Source organism: Cryptomeria japonica, chromosome 1 (genome assembly GCF_030272615.1).
Source record: "Cryptomeria japonica chromosome 1, Sugi_1.0, whole genome shotgun sequence".
NCBI lineage: Eukaryota > Viridiplantae > Streptophyta > Pinopsida > Cupressales > Cupressaceae > Cryptomeria > Cryptomeria japonica.
Window position 1 is genome coordinate 122,400,159 of NC_081405.1, and position 16,943 is coordinate 122,417,101.

General features: G+C 34.2%; 1 protein-coding gene across 12 annotated transcripts in view; it reads right to left on the reverse strand.

The window, feature by feature from the left end:
* LOC131026855 (cell division control protein 48 homolog C) overlaps positions 1 to 16,943 on the reverse strand; it is a 53,449-nt gene that overhangs the window by 4,798 nt on the left and 31,708 nt on the right. For 4 of the 12 annotated variants that reach the window (XR_009359185.1, XR_009359177.1, XR_009359171.1 and 1 more), the window contains exons 4-10: positions 16,583 to 16,700; positions 14,266 to 14,369; positions 13,947 to 14,012; positions 12,843 to 12,907; positions 12,522 to 12,723; positions 12,267 to 12,413; positions 11,998 to 12,170 (exon numbers count right to left, since the gene is read on the reverse strand). Coding sequence is in view for 5 of the 12 variants with exons in the window: in XM_059213300.1 (XP_059069283.1) it covers positions 12,111 to 12,170; positions 12,267 to 12,413; positions 12,522 to 12,723; positions 12,843 to 12,907; positions 13,947 to 14,012; positions 14,266 to 14,369; positions 16,583 to 16,700 (762 nt within the window). In the remaining 7 variants the exon portion in view is untranslated. Of the gene's footprint in view, positions 1 to 362; positions 3,537 to 10,578; positions 10,897 to 11,841; positions 12,171 to 12,266; positions 12,414 to 12,521; positions 12,724 to 12,842; positions 12,908 to 13,946; positions 14,013 to 14,265; positions 14,393 to 16,582; positions 16,701 to 16,943 lie in introns of those variants that run through there. The other 8 variants (XM_059213300.1, XM_059213249.1, XM_059213315.1 and 5 more) reach the window with 6 other exon arrangements.

Here is a 16,943-nt window from a genome sequence, read left to right on the forward strand (position 1 = left end):
CGGTGATGCACCAAATTGACTTTTTAGAACCTATACCTGGTTATTGATACACACAATTGCTCAATTAATCATCTTTAACATGACACAACGCAAATATTTCTTCATAACTATGGATAAGTGTTTCATGGAGAGGTAAAAATACTCACAACTCAAGAAGGAAAATGAAATTTCACAACTAGCTGTTGTTTATATCCATCCCACAGTCACATGACCTACCTAGAAAATATGTTGAATCTTGCCTAAAGGGGCTGAAAGAGATAACCTTAAAAGAAAATATGAAATTTCACAAATTTATTCATCCACCTTTACTTTGCACACAATAAGACAAGCTTTAGAAAGTCAAACAACAATGATCTTTATTGAGAAAATATGTTTTTACAGCTATGTACAAGTCTGAAAGTGGAGTCACAATGCTAATTACAATGCTATTTTTTGTTGGAAAGATCTTGAAAAAGCTACAATGTTTACAAGAAGAAGAGAAAGAACTTTTTACAATTGAGCCAAAATGTACTTTATAGCTTACAATCTTTCTTTTTTTACATGGGAGAGAAACTAGGGATCACTAAAAGTATGAATTGAATGCTTAGGAGTTGATTCAACCTTCTTGGGCGTCCAACTGAGTTGTCCCCATTTTTTAGCCTTCAAAAATGCTTGAAACTGGTTAGAAAATACACAAAAATCTCCTACTATGACCCCTTCATACATAAGTCTCCTCATTTGGCTCCATGATTCTCTCAACAGGCTCCAGCTGGGTCAGAAACTATTTCCTTAATCCTCTCAACCACTTGGATGAATCAACAATATGCCCTATATTCCCTCTATGATGTCTTCAATCTATTCAACTGCTTCCCGAATTGCTCAACTGACTCAAATGATTCAACAATCTTCTCTTCGGTCGGATTCAACTGATAAGGGGTCATAAAGACCCTTCAAACTACTTATTATTGAGTCATAAAGGCTTCAAACTGCCTTTTACATGTGCATATAATCACTGGGCACACTCCCACATGTCCAAAAGACACCTAGGCACTAGAAAACAGCTCCCTGGGCATCTTCTTACTGATTGAGCACAATTGCTCATGTCAAAACACCATTACAAGCCTTTAAATTGTTCTTAGCATCTTGTATAAATAGCTCTTTATTTTATGTATCATATACCGCTGTCAAAGCTTTTCATTACTGTCTTTGCTTTGTTCAAAGGCTGCCATTCACTCATGTGTGTCACTGTTTTTTTTTTTTTGGAATATACAAACTCCAATGAGCCTTTGTCCATACTTATTACGACTGTCACAATGCATTTCATGCTTCTCATAACTGTCAATGATGAATCTTTTCCTTTTGTGTATTCATGTGAGGACTATCACCGATTTGTAGGATGATTGCACTCTCATCGCTTACTTCTACTTCATTGCTTCCTTCTACTGGATTGCTATGAAGCTCTTTATTTCCTGTAGATGTCCTGATGCTTTGTATCATAGATGAACTATCATTTTTTTATCAATACATTGTCATTTGAATGCTACAAATTCATGATTGTGACACTAAAAAGGATTGCCCTCTTATTCTTGATTCCTTATGAGCTGTAGATGTAGATAGAGCATCTTTAGACTTGATTAGAGAACATATCTCTGTTTATCATCAATTTGGTCACAAGAAAAATGCTACACATTCTACGTATACTTATACATAGTCTTCAAATGGATATCACATGGCTTATAATGACAAGGTTTTCAAAGTATTCTATCTTGCTTAGCCATAAGCCATTGTTGTCCTACCTTCTATTGTCACTGACTTCAAGGATAAATCACTATCCTCCTTCTATAGTTGTATGTGCACTGGTTTTTTGTTGTGAAGTGTCTCAAGGCATATAATAACTTCATTTACTCTTGTGGTTGTGACCAAACCCTGCAACAATATATCTAATTGTGATTATCCCTCATGTTGTCTTGATATCAATGCATATTTTCCTTTAGACTATCCCATGTTAAAGATTTTGCGTCTACTCCTTTATGTCATAGACTGTCTCTATTATTGAAGGTGTTCATGCCCCTTCAAATATGATGACTCTCCTATCAATGGCTTTATATTCTTCTAGATGCCCCCTGCTCAATCACATTATCACACTGCTTGAACATTTTCATTGTTAGCTTAATGAGAAAGACTTTTCTAAGGATCCATTAACGCAAGTCTTAAGGTCACCAAGCATTTGATCTTGTCATGAACCCTGTCCATTATCAACTACTGTAACTTCAACATGTTTCTAGGATGATTCTCTCTGTCATTTTGAGTTTAGAGATCCTTGTGACTGTGATATTTGACACAATTACTAAAGGTTTTCTTTATGCTTTTGAATTGTTGTGACAGTGTTGCTAGGAGTGCTCATACTCAGTGGGTATATCCTTTTGTTGCCAAGTTACTGAGATAGTCTTTGATTGTCTTCATCAGGCTTTTCATAATTACTACAAACATGTACATGATGATGTCACCGCCTTTCAAACAGTGACTGTGATCACTGAATGGGAATGCATTTTGTTATTTGAATCCATGATCTGACTATTCTGGGATTCATGCTTCTAAGATCTCAATGTTTCCTTGACTCTTTGATCTCTATTATGTTCCAAGGCTTTTGGGTTGTCACAGACTACTGTAGGCTACCTTCTGATATCTAAGACTATCATATTCATCTCCTATCTAGCACTAATACCTAGCCATGACAATATCCTTAGGTATTTGGACTGTGGAAATGATCTTTATCTTTATTAAAAATTCGCTAACTTTTCATAGATACTATCATGTGTAGATCCAAAAAGTTCCCCTGCTATCATACATGATTCTTAGACTGCACCTGTGTGTGAAAGATGTTTCTAAATGCTCAAGACTGTCATCAATAGCCTATCATCATGTGGCATATTCTTCAGCCTTCTATGACTGTCCTTTATTTGCTTACTATCATTTGCAAATGATGCTTTGTGATGCCCTCTTTTTGACTTAAAACCCTCATTACCATATATGTATCAAACCTCTATTATAGTTGTCATGTTTGTGATTGTTCGAATGTCTTGAAGGTCTGAAATCAGAATGATTGGATCTCAAAGACTCTTCCCTTTCCCTTGCATTGGCTTCTTCTATAGTAAGTTTCATATTTGCAGGAATAACGTTATCCGCTTACAACAAACTACCTCTCTATAACAGAGACAAAGCTAATCAGGGGGATACATTAAACATGGAGATTAAAGTTTTATTCAAAATAAGAGCCATCATTAAAACATGAGCTTGTGAATGCCTTTTGATCTTCATCAATATGCATAGTAACCTCACACTCACAAATCCAAAGAATGATTCTTCAAAACTCTTAATTAGTGACAAAGCATTAAAAAAGAACAAACCTAGCTTCTTTACCTTCCACATAAATGAGACATGAATCGTTGTTTGGTTGTGTAACGTGCTATATTCCTCTTTATTCTCTGATGCAACGTGGCCTAAATTGCTTAATCCTCTCCTCAAAATCTGTAATGTGCCCTATCAGGCAACAAACGCTGGTCTCATGCCCACACAAAAGAATTTTCCAATGAAAACATGATAGAATCGTTAAACTTCTCTCTTTTCCATTGCCTAAAGAGCAATAATTGTATTCTCTTTTATTTATTTATCAATAATTCTTAAGACATCTAAGACTTGGACTTAAAGAATCAAAACTTTATAAAACCCCCAAAGGCTCTTCTAGTTACTATTTTTACCAAGGTCTAGTAAAAATATCAACACTTGTACCTACCAAAATATGCAAACACCTGTGCATACATATACATATAACATAATATAACTGAAAGCATCATTAACATTCCCCGATCAGGGTCACACATTAACATTGTTTAAAATGATATCTCATCAAATCAATATAGCATCATCAACTAAACGTGCTACTAAGCATTTAATCTCTTAAAAGAAATACGATAACACAAAATATGGTTTATTACTTTTAAATTAACCAACCAGATTAACATCACTTGTTACATTCCAACATTGATCACATCAACACCATAAATATGGTAACAACCCACAACGAATCTAGTATCCAAATATATATGCAGTAAACAAATAGAGCAATGTTCCTCACAACCATACATAGAAGTAAGCATGCATCCCAATGCAGTAGCATAATCATGATCATCATGAAGCAATCCAGGAACATCATTGGGCCAACACAAATATAGAACATATATCCAATCACAACATAAGCTAGGCACTCAAGGCCTTACACTAAAATCAAATCCAACATCCAGAGTAATAGTTAAGGACCACAGAAAGGTTAACACCCAAAAAGCAAATGGCACAAGCATATAGGCTCATAGCCAAATCCACATCAAGGAGAAGAAATACATAAGAGCAACATCCACATCAAGGAGAAGAAATACATAAGAGCAATTGGAGGGGCATTACATGCAATGTTAATTCGTTGAGAAGCAATTGTAGTTGGCATGTTTGTGTTATTGGACCCTCCTAAGTTGTGTACAATGATAGTGGTAGGAACTTGTTCCTTAAGGAGGGTAGTGCCGAAATTAGAATGTAATATGGCACTCTTTTGAGATAACAAGAGAAAATAATTATTAGGATATTCAACAATGAGACATGCAAATGTTTCCATTGCCTTAGGGTCTCATTGCATTTCTCAAATTTCTTCTGGTGTTGGTTCTCAAATGTTGTCTTCTACAAAAAGTCTAGCATCTAAAGAAGGTGGTTATGGAGTTTCAAATCCACTTGTTGTGAATAATTGCGAAGACACACCATACTCATGTTGAGCAGGACCAATGGGTATGTTATAGTTTGGATCAATTTGGTGAGACTCCATGAGTTTCTTGCATTGAGACCTTGTAACTAACATACAAAAAGATCAAGACCTAGTCGGGTTAAGTACATGTAATGGTAATGGGTTAGTGTTTTTAGGCTTTGGACAAGGGGATGTTATTTGATCTATTTTGGATAGCTTTGCTTGATATGTGATGTTGGTTGGATATAACCAAAATGGACAAGGTTAACCTAGATCTCCAAATGATGAGGGTTGAGAATGGGATTCCTTACTTGGACTACCCTTGTGAATCAAAGCAAACAAATAAAGAGTAAAATCCATCAACTCAACAGTAGCCAAGACTCCTAAGCCAATATATAAAAAGATAACTTAACTCTACTTGAAATATGGAAAATCCCAAGTGAAGAAACAATCTAGAGTTAAAGTGAAGAAACAATCTAGAGTTAAAACATGAGAGATGTAAATTGAACTGGCAACTTTCGTTGTTCGGATGATAAACTAATATTACTGATATGGTGGTTGCTAAAGGTTCTATTTTTCTCCAAGCCTAATCTATGGATAATAGTTCAAAAATCCAATGTGTGGGATGAAATGATTAGTGATTGCTAAAGTTGAGGTCTTCTAGATCTATCTCAGGTATGTCGTGTAAAGGTTTGAAGGTCTGATTGTTTGTTAGGGCCTTGGAAACTCAAAAGATAGTCACTGGTCAAAAGCGCCAGAAAAATTTCAGAAGCACAACAGATTGACTCAAAATCATAGTAGAATAGGTCAATTGCACATGGTAATGTCTCGAAAGCGCAATTTTGTTAGTGAGTTATGCAAGATAATAGGTCAAAAGTTCAATTATGCAAGTCAGTAACTCAAATGCACCACTATGTGCATCAATGTGCTGAAGGATAACAATAGTGCAACAAGATAGTTGAAAAGCATAGCAGGGTAGGTCAAACGTGCAACGAATAAATCAATTATGCAACAGATTGGGTAAAACGTGTAGCAAACTAAATCTGTTGAAGGATAACTAGGATAACTCAAATAGAAAATCACAATTTTGCTTATGGAATATGAACACTACAAGTCAATGGCAGAATTATGTTTGTCAGAGAGTTATATATAGATTAATGTTGTAGGACTTCGTTTTTAAAGTTGGAAAGACATATCCATAGCACAATTCTAATGATCGAATTCATAATGATATTGGCCAAAAACGTAGCTTTGTGACTCAGATGTGCACTAAAATAGATAAAAAATGATTCTTTGTTTATCTGAAACGATTTTCTATAGTTTTGCTTGTTTTGGTCATTTTTTTTGGTGTATGATGAAATGTGAATTGTGAAGACAGTAACAATAACAATCAAGATACCAAAAACACATCCAATAAACAACTCAAAAAAGCATGAAATCAATGTAATAACAATCAAATAAGCATCCAAACCTTCACATGACTCCATATTGTTCCATTGTTCTTCAATATGCTTTGAAGTGTTTTTTTATTAAAAAGTAGCGTTGACTAGGGCACCGATCCTTTAACATAGTCAGAGACTATCAACAACACAAAAACAGCAAAAACAACAAAAACCTGTTAGATAAGCAAACAAGGGAGCCTACAAGACCAAAAACAAAACAAACCCGAATCAAGGAGGAATAGAAACATCTGAGCCTTGACTGGGGGAGGTTTGGTGAAGGGGGGAGGACCTCCCCTTCTGCCTGCGGTGAACTACCGTCCAAGCAATACAATCGTTAGGATCATCGAGGGAAAGATCATTAGGAGGTCAACAAGAATATGAACAGTAGAAATATCAATAGGCTGTAGAGGAGATGCAGGAGAATGAACAAGTACCGCGATAGGGCCATCTCTGGTAGCTTCTGAAGGTTGCAGCGAATCAACAGTAGGTTAATATGCTTTGAAGTGTTAATATGTGGGTTGCTCTCACAATTAACATAAACTAAATTACACAATAATTGCTATGAATTCACTATGATAATAAAAGCTCAAAAATTGTGGATGATTAAAGAAATAGATAAAGATTGTATTTATAGATCTTATCTAATATCCATCAATGGTTAAAATTGATTAAACATATCAATGGATGTGAATGTTTGAAAGAACATGAAGGCTAAAATTAGAGAATGAATTGATTACATAATTGAATTAACCGATTGAGAGAGTTAGAAGACTAAATTAATTCAAGTGTGAAATTGATTCAAATAAACAATCAAAAAAGTGTGATTGTGATTTTAATTGATGAGAGAAATGCATAAAAAATTAAATAAATAAATTGTTTGATTCATGTGCAAAGTTCTAAAGATAGAATACTATATAAAATATTAAGAAATACTTTTTTTTAATTGTAAAAAGTAATTAACTAATTGAATTATTTAAATTATTTAATAATAGTGAACTACAAGAATAAATTGATAACATAAAGAATTAAAAAAAAAAAAATTTAGTCCACATGCACCATTTTGTAAATTAATTAAACTAGCATACCTATCTTTAGAGGAATATAGGTAAAATACCCTGAAATATATCATATTTATTCACTATTTCACTTAAAAATTTCTTACATTGTTATATTATAGTTAATATTAAATTAATATTAAATTATTATTATATTATGATATTGTAATTAATATTAAATTATTAGTAATACATGATTATATTATTATGTTTGAATATATTATTATTTTTATATTACGGAAGGCATATTAACCAAAATAAAAAAAAATTCAAATATTTAATTTTTAAAAATAAATTGAATATTATTTTATTTGAAGTGTATCTTCCACGACAATTCCAATTCAATTAAAATTGGATAATTAAAGAAACTTTTTATTCAAACTAATATCAACTTGCCACATCTCACTATAACGAGTGTTAAGATTTAAATGTTTAATACAAGAACAATTCATATTAGCAAGTTAAAAGTCGTGAACCTCATTTATAGTTCATTTTTTTCATATGAATAGTCAATGACTCTAAGCCCTTAGATTGTTTCAAATTTCTCATGCAAATTTTAATTAAAAAATTAAAAGTAAAAATAGTAAAACTAATTGTAATTATGACGAGTGTCAATTTTAATCATGAAATTTTTTTATTGACAGATATGTGAGTATAATACACATCTCACTGTAATAATCAAATTTATTTAGTTAATATAGAAGAAAAGAACAACTTTAATGAATTGATCAAATAACTAAAATTATTTAATTAATGTAAAGAAAAAAAACTAATTGAAAAATTAATTAAATAGTTAAAATTATTTAATTAATGTGAATGAAAAGAAAATTTTAAATTAATTAAATAATTAGAAAATATTTGTGCTGGAATCATGGGTTGATTGATGAGAGCTTCCAATGGTATGCACGAGATCATGAGGTCCAATGTCCCCTACCCCACCCCACGTAGTTCCGAAAGACATGTTGCACCAATGTCATCGATCACGTTATAAAGCTTACACACTACAATTTATAAAGGTGGCTACCCAATTCCTACAATCTAATTAAAAAATAATAATAATTAACATGAAAGAAAAAATTGAATTAAATAATCAAAGAAAAAATGAAAAAATGATGAAGTAGTTAGACAAGAATGTGTTAATCATTTATTAAGTGTACAATTTGCTCCTCTTTAAGACTATATTTATAGGGTTGCTTTAAAGGACATTGTAAATTGAAGAATTAATTAAATAATTAAAATTATTTAATTAATCTAGATGAAAAGAGAATTTTGAAATAATTAAATAATTATTTAATTATTATGAAAGAAAATTTTGAATTAATTAAATAATTAAAATCTTTTTATTATAGATGAAAAGAGGAGAATCTTAGCTTTATTAAATAAATAAAATTGTTTAATTAATGTTGATAGAAGAAACGATCAAGTGAATAAACAGAAATGCATTAGCCATTTTTAAGTGTATAATTATGACATTTAGTATCTAATAAAAGTTTGGAATAATATTTCCTATTACGGTTAATAAGATTGGTTCATTTTACGATGGTTCATTCTCAATACTTTCGAAGGCAACAATTTGCCTTAGCCTATTTGCCCATATGCTTAAATACATCAAGTAAAGATCTTCGCATTATTGCGATAGATTTGTTAGACTCCCAAGCATACAAAACTACATGCAAACCAAAACACTCAATGCCCCCTTTCACAAACATTTGATTAAAAAAAGAGTGCATGCTCTTTTTGGGGCGATGCAAGATTTGTTTGACCCTATGATGCTCTAGCATCAATATGTACACAAATTCATGTCATCCAGCAAAGTATTCATTATATATATGCTCCATAAAAGATAGGAGTTTATAGTACGAAAGATTGTAAACAAGTTTTGTCTCTCAATAATAAGAGTTGGAATTTCAAAATGATAATAACTATTTTTAGTACAAATGTATCAACCATTAGCAAGAACAACCTTTTGAGGAACATTAATGAAATTGGAACACAATTAGCTAGGCAATAAAGGAAAAGAGAGATCCAAACTCATCCTAATAATTAAAAAATCTTAATTAAGGTCGTTGACTTGCATAATTTTACCTCCAAGCTATATCTTTTGGAAGAGATAATTGAAACAACTACGAGAGAATGGCATTACTCAGAATTAACACTCAAAATCCCATGCCCTACAGGTCGTTGACTTGCCTAATTTTACCTCCAAGCTATATCTTTTGGAAGAGATAATTGAATCAACTACGAGAAAATGGCATTACTCAGAATTAACACTCAAAATCCCATGCCTTGCAAGTCGTTGACTTGCCTAATTTTACCTCCAAGCTATATCTTTTGGAAGAGATAATTGAATCAACTATGAGAGAATGGCATTACTCAGAATTAACACTCAAAATCCCATGCCCTGCAGGTCGTTGACTTGCCTAATTTTACCTCCAAGCTATATCTTTTGGAAGAGATAATTGAATCAACTACGAGAGAATGGCATTACTCAGAATTAACACTCAAAATCCCATGCCCTGCAGGTTCGTGTCATCAGGCGTCTCTATATAGAGACTCACAAGAAACTAAAGCATGCTAAACGTTAGGAAAAAGAAGTTTGCACTTGTTACGAGAAACAAGCAGCAAAAAGAGCAAAGGGCCAACTTACAAAAGACCCCTGAAACTACAATGGCTGCCATTCAAAGTAAAGAAAATGAAATAAGCACACTACAAAATTTGCAGGATCCTCAACATAGGGTTCCCTCTAACTGTCTCTCTACCTCTAATTATTTACAAGTTAACTGCTAACTTGTGGAATCAAAGTTTTGACATGAACTTTATATTCTGAGGCATAGTTAAAAGGAACATATAGATCACCTCTATCTCACTTACCAATGGGATACAAACGTATAAATTCAGGAATACAATCTTCAAAGATTGCTTTCATTTATCTAGATTATGTGCATCACCTTGAAAATAATTTGACTCGGCTAACCCCTCATGCTCCAAAACCTCAAACAGGATCTGTTCAGACCAAAGAAACGGGACTCGGACTCGGCTCGGACTCGGACTCGGAACTCGGCGTCAGACTCGGCTCCAGACTCGGCTGGACTCGGGAAAGTGAAAAACTCAAGAAATTTAGAGATTTTTAAAGATTTAAAACTTGTTTCAGACACCCTTTATTGAATACACCTTAAAAACACAATAACATCATCAAACTCGGCTCATTTGATTACATACACAAGTATGCATCAATCACATAAGCATAAACGCAAATTGTAGCTGAAGAAAATAACAAACATAGATATATAAATATTGTCAAATGTATACAATATTACAAAACTCATGGAATAAAAAATACATGTCATCATATGATCATCATCAAATGTTTCATAAAAATACCAAAGGTAAATACAACTACAAGCCTATGGCTCAGAGAAGCCTGCACGATAGCACCCTCCAGCCCCGGCCCCTTGCGAAGGCGTCTAAGGTAGGTCCTGGATGATTGGACAGCCATGGCCGCTCCTCGTGACACCATGCCATGCTCACCAACATCAGGAACATCCGTGTCACTATCTGCCTCTGAATCTCCTGTCTGTGCTTGTGCTCTCCGCTCCTCCTCTACCATGGCTAGAGTCTCAGCCTCTATATCTACCTGGTCAATCCAATCAGTGTCAGACTCGGAAGTTAAATTTTCCCTACTTCTATCGACGTAGTTTCCCCCCATATTTTTTGACGGGGGTTTCGGGGCAGCGCCCCCAAGGTGGGGTCAAGGGGCAGCGCCCCTTGCGCGCTCCTTGTCACGATACAGGGCGGGGTCGAGGGGCAGCGCCCCGCGAGGCCAAAAAAACTTATTTGTTAATAAAGCCGTCGGGTGTTATTTTTCTATTGGCTGACATGTTGTAACCCTAATTTTTCTCATTATCAGGCGGAGGTTGTAGTGAACAAAGACGAGACCATTCATTTTTAAAAAAAAATTTTAAATATTTTTTTTTTGTCATTTTACTTAAGCTAGGAAGTAGCCGAGTTTGGGGCTCAGGACTCGCCGAGTTTGGCGAGTTTGAGCCAAACTCGCCAACTCGTTGAGTCTGGAGAGTTTACTCGCCAGACTCAAACGAGTCCGAGTCCGAGTCCCTAGGACTCGCCGAGCATGACTTGTACTCGGACTCGCCGAGTCTGGGCAAGTCCTGTTTCTATGGTTCAGACAAAAAGGTATGTCTGCGACCATGAATAAATATCTGTGAAACAAGGCAGAAACATAATTGGCAACAAATACATGGCAACAAAACATCTTGAAAATCAATATGCTTATGATAGATGTCAGATAAAGGAAATCACAAATGAGATTTCACACTCAAGTTTCACATTTCAAACAATCGCACTATAAACACATTTGACATTTTTGAAATTATAAAAAATTTAGATGGAATCAGAAGTCCTTAAAAAGTGATTTCTTAGAGCACCTTTGAGTAATCTAGGAGCAATTAAGAAAAGGAATGTGGATGCTTAGTTCCCTAACTTGTACTTCTATTAAGTAATATAAGATGCATGAATTCAAGAAAAAGTTTCTGCAAATATGTGCTTCCAACAGAATCCCAAGTCTAGAGAATCAATGCTTTAGTCATTGTCAGAAATTCCAAAAGTAGTATGAAACAACATTTTGTTAAAAAAATACATTGTAGCAAAAAATATATACTGCCAACAAGAAAATGTGGCTAAAGAGTAGATAATACAAAACAACCACAAAGTTGCTTACCTTTAATTGGTCTCGTCAAAGGAAGCCACTATATTAGCCACTCAAACAAATAAATCTTTCTAAATATTTAATTGGCATGTTTTCCAAAGCCTGTAGGACATTTGCTTTAGTGATTATTGTTTTCCAGTCAGCCCCATAAATTTTTGAAATACTTGTTCGTAATAATGCCGTTGCTGCTTACAGGGGAAAAACAGATACTAGTTAATATTTTTTAATAAGCCTACTGACCCTATAAAAATCAAAGAAAACAGTGTAGAATCATAAATTACCACTTTAGACACTGAAGGCACAACTCTCTTGAATGCTTGCTCAAAGTGTGATAAATTAACGACCAAAGCATACTTCCTAATATCTGAATCAGCCTCCGCTGCTGCTGCAATTTTCTCTTGCAATGCACACATGCAAGCTTCATTAACCTGAAAAAATGAAGCCTCGTCACAGTACTGTAAGTATACATACTACCATACTAGTACTACATAACAAATAATAGAATATATTGTGTGGCCAACACCCATAAAACTCACTAGAGCGGCAAGATCAGCACCACTGAAGTTCTCACAAGACTGACTATGACCAATGTAATTAAGGTCAACCTCTGCAGAAAGAGGTCGCTTTCGAGTAAGGGTCTTTAATATTGAAACTCTTCCCTCTTCATCTGGTATCGGAACATAAAGTAGCTTTCCAAACCGTCCTGGCCGTAAAACTGCTGGATCCATTACTTCTGGACTGCAATTAGTAGATAAGAAAAATAAAAAGTGACAGCTTAACGCCTAGAAAATTAGAAACAATAGTAACTCAAATCATACACATTGGAAAAATATATTTGCATCACAAATGATATGTACCGATTTGTTGCTCCAATTACAAAAACACCCTTGCGCTTTTCTGATCCATCCATCTCTATGAGAAGCTGCATTTCAGCCAATAAGAAAAATAGCAACATAACTAATCCAGTAAATTGCTAAAATAATACTAAAATAGGGTTCTCCGATTGGAACCTCCAGCATTTAAAATATTGTGTCAGTATCACTTTATGTCAGTTTACAATAAAGGGCTAGAAGAATTCTAAGATACATAAGCACTGCAAGGACATAGCTGTCCCAAAAACTCCAGGCTTTTGGAAGAGGCGGGTTCCCATGGAACAATGCTTTTTTAATGCTAATTTTGTTTCTTTTTATGTGTTTTTTAAAAAAATCAATGCTTCTTTATTCTAAATTATAATTTAGTTTTCTATTTTTATTTCTAAAATTACATGTTTATCTTTTAATAGATTCTTTAAGACAATATTGGAATTACATATTTTTCATATTGTTCAGTAAAAAAATGAAACACCAAGAATTTGACCACAAGCAAAAAAAGGAATTGGTCACAAGCCAATTTGACCAACCCACAAGGTTGGAGTTCAAAAGAAAATGCCAAAAGCAACCTTGCAAACCACAGGTTTAGATTCCAAGAACAAAAGCCAAAAACAATCTTCCAAACCATAAATTACCAGACAATTTGATTCCACTTGTCACATACCTACCATGCACATGCATGATAAATATGTAATATTTACATACTGAATATAAAATTAGAATAGGTGAGTATGAATGAATAGAGCAATAGGTTACCTATGAGTGGATCAAGGAACATGTTTGATAAGGCATGTCCCATCAAGGTGCTAACTCACATCTCTTGGTAGCAACTATTAATAATTTAAGTTAATTAGTAATTAAATTCATAACAACGGGTGAACAATATGGGACTTGAAAGCTAAAAACATGTCTGAAAAAAGACGAGATGTGAATAATCAGAATCATTTAATGAAATGCATCTTTATAAACAGCCATGTTCGAGTAATTTTGTTCTGCTAACGAAAGAAAGGATCTTACCTCATGTACAATTCTAAAAGCCTAAATTCAAACCCCAATTAGGAAAACAACTAGACTTTAGACGTAACAGCATACCTGATTCAACAGACGCTCTACAACCCAGCCACCATCTTTCCCCCGTTTGGTAGTCAAGGCATCAATCTGCATGCAAAAACAGCATTATTACCATGAGCTCTACCTTTTCTTCAAGCCAAATACGAAACAAAAATTTGAGCACCACAAATTTGCTAAGGCAGATTAAGAATAAAAAAGCATAACACAGTTGGAAATTGTGAGTTTAATAAAATATAAAAGGTATTTTACATAATAAAAAGAGTGGAGATTAAAAAAAATAGAAATGATTTCAATTGCCAGCATACCTATAAATTGATAAAGAAGCTTTTAGACTAGGTACCTCGTCAAAGAAAAGTATGCAAGGGGAGCAAGTAGGTGCACGAGTAAAAATTGTCCGGATTGCAAGTTCACTTTCTCCAACATATTTGTTTAGAAGTTCTGGACCTTGATGATACAAAAAAGGTACTCTGATAAGGCAGGATTACAAGTAATCATTCAATATTTGCAGATTATATGTATATCACATGACATTCCATGCCCTACCCATTGCCAGCCTATGGTTCTTTACCTAATGAATAATAAAATCCAATAATAATTAGAAATAATCACACAAACAACTTCGAAATGGCATTTACCTCTATTCCCATAGAACTATATCATAAAATAAGTACTGCAGCTTATTTAGTAGTGCTGACATACAACATCATCTCAATTAACTAATCTCATCCATTCTTTTGAAAGGCCCTATTCCCACCCAACCATTCGCCACCTTTCTACATTCGGCAGGTTTATCAAGGTCCACAAACGACAAAGTAATATGTACAAAAGATAAAAAATGGCTGATTTCTGTGTTTTTAAGACATTAAAGAAAATCAATTTGCTTCCATGATTGAATATGTTTCAATCCAGAGTTAACACTTAATGGTCAGGCTTTTCATCTTACTGTTATTCCCATAGCTTACATCTCATTTTGAAATTGGAAGATACACCTGATACAAGGGACAAAGCATAGCAGTTCCACCACACCAATGCTCAAATTTAAAAATTGTGGCAATTTTTTCCTTTCTGAAACTTTAGAGAGCATGTTCGATGCCAAAATCCACCCAAAATCTTGAAAAGATGATGGATTCTATGACATTTAGGGAAGAAACCAAATCATGTTATTAAACTGCGGCTGGAAGATGGAGTTTTTTTCCATCTCTTCGATGCATTTTTTATGTATTTTTTGAAGTATGGTAAGCTCAAAGAATGTCCACTTGTTATTCACTTGAGGTTGTTATCGTACTTCCAGACAAGTTATATTTCTTGTTAGTCATATTTTCTAGAGTTCAATTCTTCATACTCACTGTGTTAAAACTTACTTTGAAATTTAAAGTGTTCTAGGATGTGTGTTATCAAATCTGACATATCCTTTGTTGAAATTTTCTATTATTTTTGCTCTTCATTGTTAATTTTCCTGAAGCAGGTGCTTAGCTTGTAAATATCACGAGCATAGCTTGGAAGGCTATATTCAAGAGAAAATGAAAAGGAAACTAAGAGATATTTTAGTATTTAGTACAAAACAATATGTCATACTACCAATAATACGATTGCGAGAAGATAAAAGAATGTCTATCACACTTTCAGGTTTCACTGCTCAAAGAGAACCTGGTAATCTAGTAAAGAGACTTGTATATCTTCAGACTTTTGAGGCCATGGATATTGTGAAGGTGGATGATCACTCTATTTGAAGTTTATGTTCTCTTGTCTATCTGGTTTTGAATTTCTGTTATTCCCATTGTTCCATGGAGTTTCCTGATGGGGGGACAGGTTTCAAGGATGGAGGATCAAGGGCCTAAGTTTGGGGACAGCGGCAGGGGAGCGGCACAAATACATATAGTACTTGAAGAATTAGTTATAAAAAGATGTGTAAGGAATAAGTATAAGAACTGTAAATGAAACGTTGCCACACTATATAACATTTACATTAATAAACATTAAAAACATGAAAATGATTGCATTGAAAATTTGAAATTTGAACATTAACAATGGTAGGCAGAGTTTTGGAAATTTGAGAGCAAAGTGCAAATATAAGAATTGCAAATGAAATTTTGGCATACTAAGTGAAGTTTAAAGTTTTAAACTAATAAGCATAAAAAACATGAAAATGATTGCTAAACCAATAGGAATGGTGGGTGGAGGTTTGGGGTCAAGGGGCAGTGCCCCTTGCGGGGTCTTGATTATGGCTTTGACTATGAATATACAGAAATTTGCAACAAGAGATATCTATTATGTAGATTTTTATGATCATGATTCATCATTGGCCTATTACTTCCGTAGACTTATAGTTTGATGGGGATTTGTGGGCAACACCAAAACGAAATTGAGGGTAGCACACCTTGTGGGGGTTTGGGGGTGAGAGAGAAATAGGTCTAGATCTTGGAGGAAAGGGAAGAGAGCGAGATAGAGAGAGGTAGAGAGAGGGGATGCCTAGCATGGGTCTCAGGAAATGATGGTTCATATTTTGGGGGCACCTTGTATGGGCCCGAGACTTCTATATCTACTCTTTCTTGATTCTACTGCTAGGTTTTGATATCTGTGTATACTTTGCATGGACTTTAGACCTCTTATCTAAACATAAAAAAAAATAGAAGTTATAAGAGGGAAGAGAGAGAAAACCTTGATGTGTATAAAGTTAGCCCCAGCTTCATTGGCTACAGCCTTTGCAACCAAAGTTTTACCACAACCCGGTGGTCCATAAAGCAAAAATCCATTATCCAGATCCATTCCGAGTGCCTGCAATTATATTACAAACAATAAACTTAGAATAGTTAATCTTTTCTCTCTAGCACACACACAAACACCATTCAAACGAATAAGACATAATTAGTCATATTTACAAAGCACAATACTATATGCCAGCTTATGCTTGTACAATTGATCATTCCCGCTGTATCTAAATCTTAATATTTTTTCTTTCACTTACGCAAGTTTCTTATACCATATACAAATCTATTTCCACCCAATCAGGTGCCCTGG